The 12,310-nt window shown below is 42.4% G+C and overlaps 1 protein-coding gene across 1 annotated transcript in view; it reads right to left on the reverse strand.

Moving 5' to 3' along the window:
* COL17A1 (collagen type XVII alpha 1 chain) overlaps window positions 1-10,736 on the reverse strand; it is a 36,100-nt gene extending 25,364 nt beyond the window's left edge. The window contains exons 1-12 of the mRNA XM_069019963.1: window positions 10,671-10,736; window positions 9,921-9,965; window positions 8,997-9,095; window positions 6,906-7,043; window positions 6,498-6,545; window positions 5,540-5,575; window positions 3,901-3,948; window positions 3,423-3,566; window positions 2,062-2,205; window positions 1,277-1,348; window positions 766-837; window positions 361-426 (exon numbers count right to left, since the gene is read on the reverse strand). Of these exons, the coding sequence (XP_068876064.1) occupies window positions 361-426; window positions 766-837; window positions 1,277-1,348; window positions 2,062-2,205; window positions 3,423-3,566; window positions 3,901-3,948; window positions 5,540-5,575; window positions 6,498-6,545; window positions 6,906-7,043; window positions 8,997-9,095; window positions 9,921-9,965; window positions 10,671-10,725 (967 nt within the window). The 5' untranslated portion in view covers window positions 10,726-10,736. The remainder of the gene's footprint in view (window positions 1-360; window positions 427-765; window positions 838-1,276; window positions 1,349-2,061; window positions 2,206-3,422; window positions 3,567-3,900; window positions 3,949-5,539; window positions 5,576-6,497; window positions 6,546-6,905; window positions 7,044-8,996; window positions 9,096-9,920; window positions 9,966-10,670) is intronic.
* Window positions 10,737-12,310: the final 1,574 nt, after the last annotated feature.

Raw genomic sequence — 12,310 nt, forward strand, 5'->3', positions numbered from 1 at the left:
GTCAATTCCTTCATTTTTGAGTGGTTGAAGCTGAAAAACTATTTTTAAGAGCAACCTTGCAACTGTTTTGGCTTCAAATGAAGTACAATTTCATGCGTGCTTTTCTATCCAGCTCCCTGCCTGCCAAGCAGAAATAGCTCAGAATTAAAGAATCCAAGTTATTACAGAGATCTGAATCAGACTAGTTCATTTGCTCATTCTTAGCTTCTGACTCCTTTTCTGAAAGGTACTGGTAGGAGACTTGGCTAGTGACAAGTTATGCACCTGAGTGTCACTCAGCTGTGCTGAATCTCTAACTTGTTTTTATTATGATATTCTTATACAAGGCCATGCCTGAACATCTGTGAATGACACACTCACCTGCTGAGGCAGACACACCAGTACTTGCCATGGTGTTGCTCTGAGAAGTGTTCTTCATCCCATATGCTGCAAAGAAAAAAATCAACAATGACAGAGATGAAGGATAACAAGGGATCTACACACACCAAAGCATTTGAAAATCTTTTCTCATTCAGTGTTCCTAGGACAACTCAAACAACCAAGGCAAGCAAATCTCTAGTGCATCAGCACTGGGAGCTATTCCTGCACATGCAAAGCGGAGGAAATGTTCCTCAATATCCCTTCATACCACACTGTGCCACACAAGAAGATGGTGATGAGGGAGCCTCTGTCAAGAAGAACTTTCTAGTCACTGCAGAAAAGGTGGAAGAAGGAAGGACACATTGGTGACCCTCACATTTTCTCTAGGCTTACTTTGTTGCTGACCTGCAGAGGCTGCTGTAGCATTCTGGGTCACAGATGAAGAGCTTGGAGACAGGTTGTTTTGAACTCCAAACACTGCAAAGAAAAACATTGCAATGAGGGTTATAGGAGTCCTGCAATGCAGGTGGCATTCCGGCTAAAATCCAAACAAAACCAATGATACAGTAATAACGACCTCTCCAAAAAATTTCACCAGCTATCTGGAGGCACCACGGGCATAAGCATTTCTGTAGAAAGATCTTCCTCACAAAATGTTTTGTAACTTAGATCACTTTGCTGTATTGTTATTGTAGGCCCAGGACAATAATGGTGACCATTTTAAAACATTATCTCGAGTTACATTGCAAGGCCACTCTCATGGCTGCATGGGCATTTCTGCAGGTGGGGCAGTTGGGAAAAAGCTGCTGACACTCAGATCAGGAATAGGAGAGAAACTGGTATATAGGTATTATCTCACTGTACTTGTTTGCCAGAAATGTGGTGCTGTCAAAGCGTGAAGGGAGAAAAATCTGACCTGTAGAGGAAGAGCTCAGGCCTGCATTCAGGGTATGATTGGTGGGAGCCAGGTTATTTGGAACACCGAAAACTGCAAAAAGAGGAAGTAAAATGTTACTACTTCTCTCAAATCATAAATCCAACACTCAAAGGTCAGTGGCACAGTCCCAGAAATTAAGAGTCAACTTGGAAGTGCAATTTGATAATGCACAATAATTGCACAGAGGAAAAATCTTGAAAATTTTGACAACAAACCACCCTTTTACTGACAAAGAGGAAATAGTCCTACCTCAGACAAGTTGAGATCGTGTGACAGTGAGAGAAAGTAAAGCTTTTAACAGTATGCCATCATAAAGCCTCCTGTATTTTTTCTCTGCAACTGGGGAATGCAGAATCCCTGGCATTTAGAAACGGGCCTTACCAGGTGTAAGAACACATAAAAATTACTTATTTTTAGTATATGAGCCATTCTTACAATGGGCCAGGATAATTCAATATTAATTTGAGTCTAAACTAGTTTTTATAGGGAATGTGAGCTTGACCTCATTGATAAAGATGTCACTAAAGTTTAGTGACAATTAGAGAATCAGGACAATAGGTCCTCACAAAGAATGATTTTCAGATACAGTCAGTGTAGAAGCAGAGAGCACCAAATTACAGAAAACCAGAGAAAGTTCAAGCATATCCCTCACCATCTCGATCATTCCATCATTTTAGTTTATGCTGTGCAAAAAAAAGGCACTGCTTTTGACTCAGTTTCAGGATAATTCCATCCTTCGAACCTGAGCAATCCAGGGAGCATACCTGATCCTGTAGAGTGAGACATGGCATTGATCAAGGAAGAGCTGCTTTGGTATCCACCAAGGGAAGAGCCAGCAGGCAGAGTGGAGGACCACATGTATGAAGGGAGGGCAGTATTCAGTATGGTAGTGTCATATGTCCCCGACACTGTAAAAACCCAAACAAACAGAAGTGGTTTTCAATGAAACCAGGCGTGTGGCTTAGCATGCACTGCAGGTTTATATGGCAAACAACTTAAATTTCAATTACCCTTGTGGAGTCAGTCCAACGACTCCAGATCAACATGGCATAACTGACCTCAAATGTCAGCTGATTACAGCCCACACAAATTTTAACCAATGGAATAAAGATTGACCTGATAGCATGATCATTCACAAAACACCTTTAAGAGATTTCATTGCTCATAGATGTTGTGGTACCAGAATAAACCACTCCAGTCTGCCATTCTATTAATAAATCACCCTGAGCCATGGGATGTATGGCTTTTGCTTCCCACACGTCTCTGACTGGTTCACTAGTGTATTGGACTAAAATTCTCAGTTTTAGACAGGATTGGAGTTCTGAGTAAGATAAAAGATATTTTTCTTAGATACTGGTGGAAGACAATGGAGTGAATGTCAATACCACTTCCTCAAGCCCTGTGGTGAGGCGTATAAATAACTACAGAAGGTTGAAGTATTTTAAGTACCACTTCAATTATACAATCACAGGATCCTAGAATCACAGAATGGTTTGGGTTGGAAAGGACCTCAAAGACCCTCTAGTTCCAACCTCCTGCCATGGGCAGGGACAGCTTCCACCAGACCAAGTTACTGAAAGTCTCATCCATCCTGTCCTGGAACACTTCCACGGATGGGGCATCCACAGCTTCTCTGGGTAACCTGTTCCAGTGCCTCACCACTCCCAAAGTAAAGAATTTCTTCCTCATGTCTGGTCTAAGCCTGCCCTCTTTCAGTTTGAAGCTATTCCCCCTTGTCCTGTCACACAGTTCCTGATGAGTTACTACCAAACGGTATGGCTAATAAATCACTCACTGAAATGCTATCTTCAGTACTATCTCCATCTTACTTGGAGATAAGAGATCAAATCACTTTCAGACACATTTGCTTAGAGCTCCTATCTCTGCCAGAAATACCTCTGAATTGAAGCTGGTAGCAGAAAGAATGAACTTACTTTTATGGAAATTAGACCAGTCACTAGAAAGATGGCTCTTGTTATGGCAACACCTGGACAGTCTTTCAGCATTCTGACCCTTTTTCTGTACTGGGACACCATGTATTCTTACCTGGATGTTCTTAGCAACTGAGTACTTTTTATGGCAAATGCTGTTTGGAATGACTTCAACATTGCTAAAGGCCAAGTACCTGACTGAGAGCTCTCAGTGACCATCTTCGTCTCCACCACAGCCTTTTTTGGTATCGGGAGTGTACTGGATGATGACCGAGTAGGGCTGCAGCTGGCAGATCGACTTCCTTTCAGCAAACGTTTCACATCATCCAACTCTGTCCCTAGCAGGAAAAGCAAGTGTCCAGAATCACCCAAAAGCCAGTGTTTCACTGATCTGTAATCTTGCTCTGGATATAAATCGTTCAGTGGAAATTATCTGCATGTCTATGAAGTTGTAACTTTCTGGGGTGCCACTTAATGAGAAAGCTCCAGAGGATGTTTCTGGGACTAAGTACCATTTTAAATCTTTGCAAGAGCACCACCTAACCCACAGCATGCTTCCTTGTCCAGAAAGGGGACTCAAATTAATGTTCTTAACAGGAAAAGACATAACCCTAGCAGCAACATCCTCTATCTTATCCCTGATACCCCTGGGATAAAAGTCATGGCACTTACATCTGCCAGAGGGAGATGCGCTCTGCAGTCGGACTCGTATTTCACTCTCTGGGAAGATAAAAAGCAGATCATGAATATGGAGATTTATTTGTGCCCTGAGCTGGGAACAAATCTTTAGGCTGAAATGAATTCCTTCCTTCTTGCTGTCTATATTCCACCTTGCTGTCTTGCTGCTTAATCTGAGCAGTACTCATGGCCCATGTGAATTGGCTGCAAATTGGCTTGGGTGACTTTTTGTTTTGGGGTCACATTCTGTTACTTTGAATTCCAGGGAATTTCACTCATTGATGGCCTCTGTTGAAGTCAATAGTGCTGCCACTGTCAGATAAACAGAAGGTCTAATTATGCAGTCCTCAATGACACTGATGTTCCCACTCATCACAAATATTATTTTTATTGTCCTTCTGAACAAAAAATCTAGAGAGCCAAAATAAGTTTACTAAATACACAAATTCCCTACTACTTCTTGGATAAAACTGACATCTCTACAATGGGCTGCATGGTTCAGTCTCTTAGCATATGCTGACTTATGTTTTGGCTCACTGAATGTAACCAGTCCAGTTTTCAGACAACATTCTCACCAGGTACCCAATGTTATTACTTTGCTTTTACTGGACCTTTACTGTCCAGCACACGAAACTACAAAGTCAATGTGATTTGGCTGGGGTAAGCCTTTAAACTGGCTTCCCACCAGCAAAATGGCCAGCCAGAACCTGTGATACATGCTCCTCAAGATGAAATCTGACAGTGCATGCACTATAAAAGAAACACTATCTTGGCAATCATGTGGAGAAGATGATGGATTGGAATTATTTTCTGAAGTAATATGAGAAGCTGGACTTGATTCTCTGGTGTCTACTTTATTATGCATGGCCTAGTTCTGCTGGGAGCTCAGGTATGTAGTGTGCTAGAGGAAACTGTGATGATCTGAGGCAGAATAATTGGGAATGTGACACTCCAGGAGGACTGTGCAAGACCATGCTGTGATTTATACCCACTGCTAAAATTAACTTGAATAAAGTGACACTATAGTTTCCTCTTCAAGCAACTGGAAACAGATATTACACTCTTTGAGACCAAGATAATCCTTCTTTCCCCAACACTGTTAATAAATTATTAGGAGAGCTGAATGATTTAAACAATGCAGAGCTTTACAGTGAGCTGGCTACACAGACCACAGTAAGTCCACAATTTTCTTACCATCTCTTTACTACCAGCATGAGATTATTTCAGGGTATGCCTTTACGGTTTGCAAGAAAGATTACAGTAGGAGAAGCATGTGCAATTACTGTAAATATGTCAGAGGTGGGACCCAGAGCATGGATGGACTAAGGTTATGGTAGTGAACAGACAAGATGGAAGACTATGTCCTATGCCTTCAGACATCCAGGTTCCCAAGTAGATCCCAACACAGTCCAAACTACCATGACCTTCACCAAGGTCAATTTTTACACCAAGCATGTTTAAACAACTGCTTACATATTCATGGTTCACATCTGAAGTGGTGTAGATCCACGTACCTCATCTGACTGCTCTACACGTAAACTGGTGGATTCCAGCTAAAGAATAGGTCTACTGAACACACCTGAATTATGCTGAACTGAAAAAAGTACGTTTCTCAAAGAACAGCATCACTCACCTCGACTTTGGCTTCTCCCCCTTGTAGAGGCAGATGCTGTGAACAGCAATGAGAGAAAAGCAGTATTAGTCTTTAATGCCTATGACACCTCTGAAAATTAACATACTGATCTTATTCAGGGTGCTCATATTCAGACAGTAACTTTTCTTGGAGCACAACTGGGAGAATTGAACCATAAGAGTTTTTACCAGGCCCCCTTTAGACTATAAGGTATCTTACAGAATCAGTAGCACCTTTATCCTTTCTGGACCGGATGTTTCTTATTGTACAGAGAAATGTTGTTCATATATGGTGATGTCCCATTTCAAATGGGCAAAAGGAAGTTAATAGGCCTGTTTACCCCACTGACCAATGCTGGATATTGTGAAACCTTGCCTTCTCTGTGAGCCAAAAGGTGACCTGATCATAATGTTTCACTATCTTCACTGAGTAAAATCAGCAGCTCAGAGTTTGCACAGGGCAAACTCATACCTGCTGGCAACATTCACTGTAAATATATCACTTGATAACCACTTCATCTTTCCATATATACTTGCTGAAGTCTAGAAATGAGCTATGGGAAAAGTATATCCAGCAATGGCTCAAAAACCTAAGAGTCTGGACTTTCTTGCTTGCAGCTGTTCTCCCAGCTATTTTGGAAGGGTGAAGGGAATGCTATGGAGTTACCCATGTCTGTCTTCTCCTGTCCATGTCCTGTATCATACAGGGAGCATCACAAAAGCAGCTGAGAGTAGCAGATACAGAGTATGCACCCTCTGTTTGAATATAATCAGCTAGAGACCTGAATGTCACCTGTTAATGTAAATCCCAAATAACTCCTCAGAAGGAGCGGCATGACTGCCCAGGTAGAAGCAGCACAGGTAGAGCAGGACACAGCAATGTGCAAAAAGCCATTATGGTCATCCACTCACATGACCTTGCCATAATGTTAAGAGGAACAGCTCTAAAAAGAACATACCAAAATCTTTCCTGGGAAACTCAGGAGAAGAGTTGGCACTGGAGCTCCCTGCAAAGAACAGAAAGGTGCTCATTAATACTTTGCTTTGATTAAAAGCTTTCAAAACGTGTCTTCCTGTCAACTGTTTAATCTCAGTGGGCAGTAAACATTTCCATCTAAAAAAAGAGCTATTCAGGTTTCACATGAAAGAACTGCTAATATCTTTCAACAAATATGTGCCACAGCTCCTTTTAGGAATGAGCATTACTCTTAGGATAAATAGGATGTCATCATTAAATTGTGTCCCTGATGGCTTATTTCCTAGGAGAACCACAATGGGATTCTTGTGTTATTGGGGACAATTCTGCATTAATGTGACCTCAGAGTGCACTGCACATTGCCTCCCTTCTATGGCATGTTCGGCGATACCTTCATATGTTGCATGGCGGTTGACATAGGTTTTTCTTTCAAATGTTGAGCCAGGTGATTTGGTGAGAGTAGAGCTGGGAGACTGAGCTTGTCTGTAGCTGGAGGATGATGATGTTGAATTCAATCTACCACTTCCACCTATAGTTAAAACAAAACGTCCTCAGCAAATGGAAGAGAAGGCCTGGCTGTTCACTCTATATGCCCTGGGTGCTTTATGTTACTGTCTTCTGAGCTGGACAAATTTGCATTGGTGTTTCACAACTAGAGATGGACAAGAACAATATTTGGGTCTAACTCTGGCTATCCTCAGCATTCAATGCAGAGAGGAGTATTGGCTATTACTGTGGTTTCAAGACAAATCTTGTCAATAATAAGTATGAAACTGGGTTCTGGCCTAGGGCAATAGTGAGCCATCTCCCCCAAGCAGAAACCAATCTAGTTCTGGATGATGCTGAGTTTTGGTTAGGATATAGATTCACTTGTAAACTCAAGTGTTACATGACACAGGCTACAAAAACTGTGAGACTGTTAAACCAAACTCAGAATGCTGAAGGATGAAGTTTATGAGATAATGGAAAGCAGAGATGAGTCCACTTCCCTATAAAGCAGCTATCCACGCTCTCACTTAGTCAATTTTCTGGAGAAGTGATTGAGGTGTGCATCAGGCCTGAGACAGCCTGGAGGTTAAAAGTAGCTGTTATTTGTAGACAGAGGAAACAATTTCCCTCCTAATTCACATCAGTGCTGTGGAGAAGGAACTGAGCAGCTGTAACTAATGCGTTCATACTCTTGCACAAAATCTTATGCTGGAATATGATCAGGGTGCAGCAAAAGGGAGCTCTGTGATAAACTGCAACCTATCTATGCTGATCAGCAGCATCAAACTGGATATTGTTTACCATAAGTAAACATATTACCTATAAAAAGAGTGTGTCCTCTTAGTCTCAACAGTGTTTTCATGCCAACTTTCCCTCTAGAAGGACCTGTTTTGTTCTGTAACTTTTCCATTCAATTCAGCAGAAAGAACTACTGTAACAAGTAGGCCTCTGTTAGAGGCATTCTGCAAGAAAGTGGGAAAGAAGAGACTACGGAATGCTCTGTGAAACTGCAAGAACTCAGTATCTCTGAAGTTCAGGTTCTTTTCTCTTCTTCCACATACTGAAAAGTAATCAAAGGAAGATGGTAATGCTGCATGGCCCTCTGAGTTTGCAGGACTGGGTTTAGTTCTCACACTGGTGCCAGTCCAATTAGACTGACATCTTTACTGGAGTTACTTCACATGTGCCCCGAGGCAGTGATTCCACACTCTGGCCTTTAACTGGCATGCAGGTGTCTGTCAGATCTGTTTGGTATGGCTAACTCTCCCCTTGAGCTTCCAATGTGCACTTCACTCCCTTTGGTTTGTCAGCTCCCTTTGAGCACAAAGAATGTTTTCCATAAGGAGAGTTATACAGTCAGTCCCACTGGACACAGAGAAGCGTGCCAGGTACCTGGCTAGGAAGCTTAGTCTTTAGAAGCCTTTGCTATGACAGTCTAACAGCTGAGCAAAGAATGCTGTTAGAGAAGAATCCTGGTTTTATGGAGTGGGCAGCACACACTGATTTAGCATGTCCAGAAAATCTGGCCAAGTGTTCAAAGTGCTAAAGTCATGGACACACAAACATAGGAAAACATTTTCTAGGAAATTCTTTAATAATATTCTACCCTCAGCAAGATCAACAAAAAGATTAATCAAAACTGCCTTTAGAACAAAAATTGTCAGAAACACTGTGATTTGGAAAAACTGAAAGAAGGGAAACTCAGCTTCTGAATGATTTCTTAAAAACAGTAAGAATGACATTTTTTGTTGTTCTCCTGAAATTAGGTTTTCCCTGTGGAAAATTCAACTTTTGCCACTAACTTACCCATTCTCAAACCCAACTTTAGGGACGGAATACCTTCGCTTTGTGTGTCTATTTGCCACTGTTACTTTCATAAACCCTGTTTTCCTTACCCCTGTCTCACCCTACTTCCCTGCCTTGAATCTCTCCTCAGCCCATTTCTGCTGCCTTTGCTCTCTGTTTCCTACTGGGCAATGCTTTCATTCCTTACTTGAGGTCACATAGCTGCTTCCATGGGTGTACGACCGCTTTTCCACTCCACTTCCTCCAGTGTGGGATGATGTTTTGAGCCCACTGCTGCTCCCTCCTTCTGAAAGAAATGAGCACAAAATGAGACATTGTCTCCAGCCAGGAGATAAGAAAGGCAAGGACACTTCAAGACAAGGCAGGAGGGACCCAAAGCTGTCCACACACTCAATTACAAGTACAGCTTCCTATCTGGTGAGAGATCAGAGCTGCAGAGAAGTGTCTTGGCAGAGCAGACAAACACTTGCACTCCACAGCCAGCAGGTTTGTAGTCAAGTTTTCCTCCATACACAGACTGAAGAATACTCCTGTTAACCCTCATCATAAATGAGATGATAGTGCAATTCCTTGCCAACTCAGCTGCAGCAAGCTAATCAAGGATATGGTGAGAAAAAGAGTGTGGAGGATTCTTCCCTATTTGGAGCTTGTACTTCTCTGCAGAGGTAGAAATAACATGTGACTTCTGATATTACCCGAAAAAATTCACTCACTGTTGCCAACTGGGTAAGATGACAGGGAAAATAATACACTGTAGCCCAAGCAGTGGAGGCTGCAGACACATCACTTTTGATCCCTCTTCCCAACAATCACCTCTGGAAACCCAATATCTGGACTTAAATCTTTGGAGAGTCTGGTCTTCCAGTCTTAATGGAGTATGGGACTTTGTTTCTGACACTACCCAGACAGGTCCCCAAATACTACTCCTCTCTGGTAACGAGTATTTTGGGAGAAAGGCATTTCTGCTTTCCTTTGGGTGCAGATCTTTATGCACTGAGACCTGCTGCACCCACGGATTTATGGAAATAATGAAAATAATGCAGACAAATAAATAGCACGGAGAGGCACAGAACATTGTGCAGAAGCAATGCAATGACTGAGAATTACTTACTGGGTGGCAAGGATGTCAGTCTTGTGGTTACAGTCTCTGTAATAACTGAGGGAAGAAAAGGGTGCAGAAGTAACAGCATATTAATATAGCCAAACTGGATCAATGTTCTACCTATTTTCCATGCAAAAGCATGACTTGTTCAAAGAAGATTGACTCATTTAAATAAAAGTTCCTTAAGACCACACTGCCTGGGGCTGTGGCTACAGGCTCATTATCACACAATGCTGTGTTTCTTTGCAGGTCTTTCTAGCTCTGAATGCTAGCTTCTGCCATGAAAGATTTTTTTCTTTACCTGTAAAACGATCCCTGTAAAATTTATGGGCACTTCTGAACCACAGCCATTGCTGTAACAGCAAAGCCCATGGTCAGATCCCTTAGTATCTTCCTACTAGTTAATTCTCATAAGGTCAGTAGAAAATTAACCTTTGTTTCACACAAAGCCCTCAGACATTTTCTAGGCCACCCAGGGTATTGATATCAGAGGTAGGAGCAGCATACCAATGTCTACACTACTGGTTAGACATGCTACAACAGGGCAATCATCTGGTTAAACAATCAGGTCATGATACACATCTCTAAATGTCTGATCTTGGCCCATTCTATTCCTTATTCTGACTTCAACACAGAGACCAGGGCCAGGAGCAGAATTTAGTTCTGGACCTCCGGTCAGCATTTAATCCCTTACAGAAATGGCCATTCACTTCTGGGGTTTCTGGGGTGTGATACAAAAATTTAAAATCTCCTCCTTACGTCTTTCAGTAACTTCTGATCCATCTTGCCTCGTTTTCCTTGTTACAGAATCCATATCATTGCCACCTGCAAAGAAAACAAAGGGACTGCACGCAGAGCTCTGTGAAGAGTAAGAAATGACAACAGCTCCCCACAAGTCCCACCACTTTGCTCCCTTTGGATGGGGACTAGACTGCCTGGAAGATGTCTGTGCCAGGGAATTTACAGCGCCCTTCCAGAGCCATATGATTTTTACTGACGGACTGGCACCTACAACACTGGATGCTGCACAAGGCGCCAGAGCTGAAATACCAGGAGGGGCTGTAAAGCCAACAGGTGAGGTCGAGGGAGTTGAAGCAAATCCACTCAGTGATGGAGTTTAGACCTGGATTTATATCCAGACTACACTACATTATGGTTTCCAGCTGTGCCCCTATAAAGGTTTGATGAAAACCAGAAGATCCAAGCACTACTCCCATACATCTCTTCTGGGCAGGACTCAACAGTACAGGGTTAACTGTGCAGGCAAAGTTGAAGGAGTAAGCTACCTGCACTTTGCCAGTACTGTCAGAAAAAACTCAGCAGACATACTGCTGCTCTGCTGACAGTAATAGCGCATTCTCAGGGTACACTTATGCTAAAGCCACAGCACAGCAGGTTTAGCAAAGCAGAAAAAGCACTGAAGGTACCTTTGAACTAGCTATTTCTGGCAGCAAGGAACTTAAGGTAGGAAATGCTTTATCTTGCTTTACAAGCAGAGCAGCAACAGTTTGGAGACCTTGTCTGTGGCTTTGGAATCTGATCTAATTTAATGCCAGCTCAGGTCAGTCTACACAGTACTGGAATCAATGCTGTGAATGCTGTGTACACACTTTTTCGCTACTTGGATCCCTCTCTAGTCACAATTATAATCTCTAGAAGAGGTATGACTGTCTGCCAAGGCAAGAATACCATCAAAAACATGATTGTGGAAAAGAGACATCATCTAGAAGAGAAAACACTTCTGTCAGAAGGAACCACACAATTGCTCACTCCTAGTCTTACTAAGATAACATTTCATCTTGTGCAGCCACAGACAATGAGAAGTAAAAGATTTTAATTTACACTCAAGCTCACCATAGGGCAAAGCCCTTCACTGGATTTGAAGTCTCCTCCTTAAAACTGAAGGCCCAGCTGTACCAAAACCAACACATTTAAGATGCTGAGTCTAAAATAAGCTTTGGGCAAAATTCCTTCCAAATTTTAAAGCCCAGCTTGATGCAGAACCCAAGACCATGTCCCCCAATTCTGTTAAATTTGAGTTTAATCCTCATCATCCCTCTTACTCTTTTGTAAACTGCAGCCCCCTTGATGTTACACTTGTACTGCCCAGGCACAAATACTGACACAAGGCAAGATGTAGCAGAGAATCTGCAGGAATATCCAACATTCAGTTTTAATTCTGTCTTTAACCAGCCCCTGCTATTCCCAGAGCTGGACAGGAATTTCAGTGAAGAAGGCACAGTGCCAGCCAAGCCACTCTAGCTCCCCATGACAGACTCATCTGCACTTTGCAGAGAACACCATAGTGCCCACTAGTCCTCACTCTGCACTGCAGACCCTGAGCTTGTCCAAACAGCCCTGTAAGTGGGGCTCCCGAGGCCACATCCAAATCCTTACAC

This window comes from Aphelocoma coerulescens, chromosome 6 (assembly GCF_041296385.1).
Source record: "Aphelocoma coerulescens isolate FSJ_1873_10779 chromosome 6, UR_Acoe_1.0, whole genome shotgun sequence".
Classification (NCBI taxonomy): domain Eukaryota; kingdom Metazoa; phylum Chordata; class Aves; order Passeriformes; family Corvidae; genus Aphelocoma; species Aphelocoma coerulescens.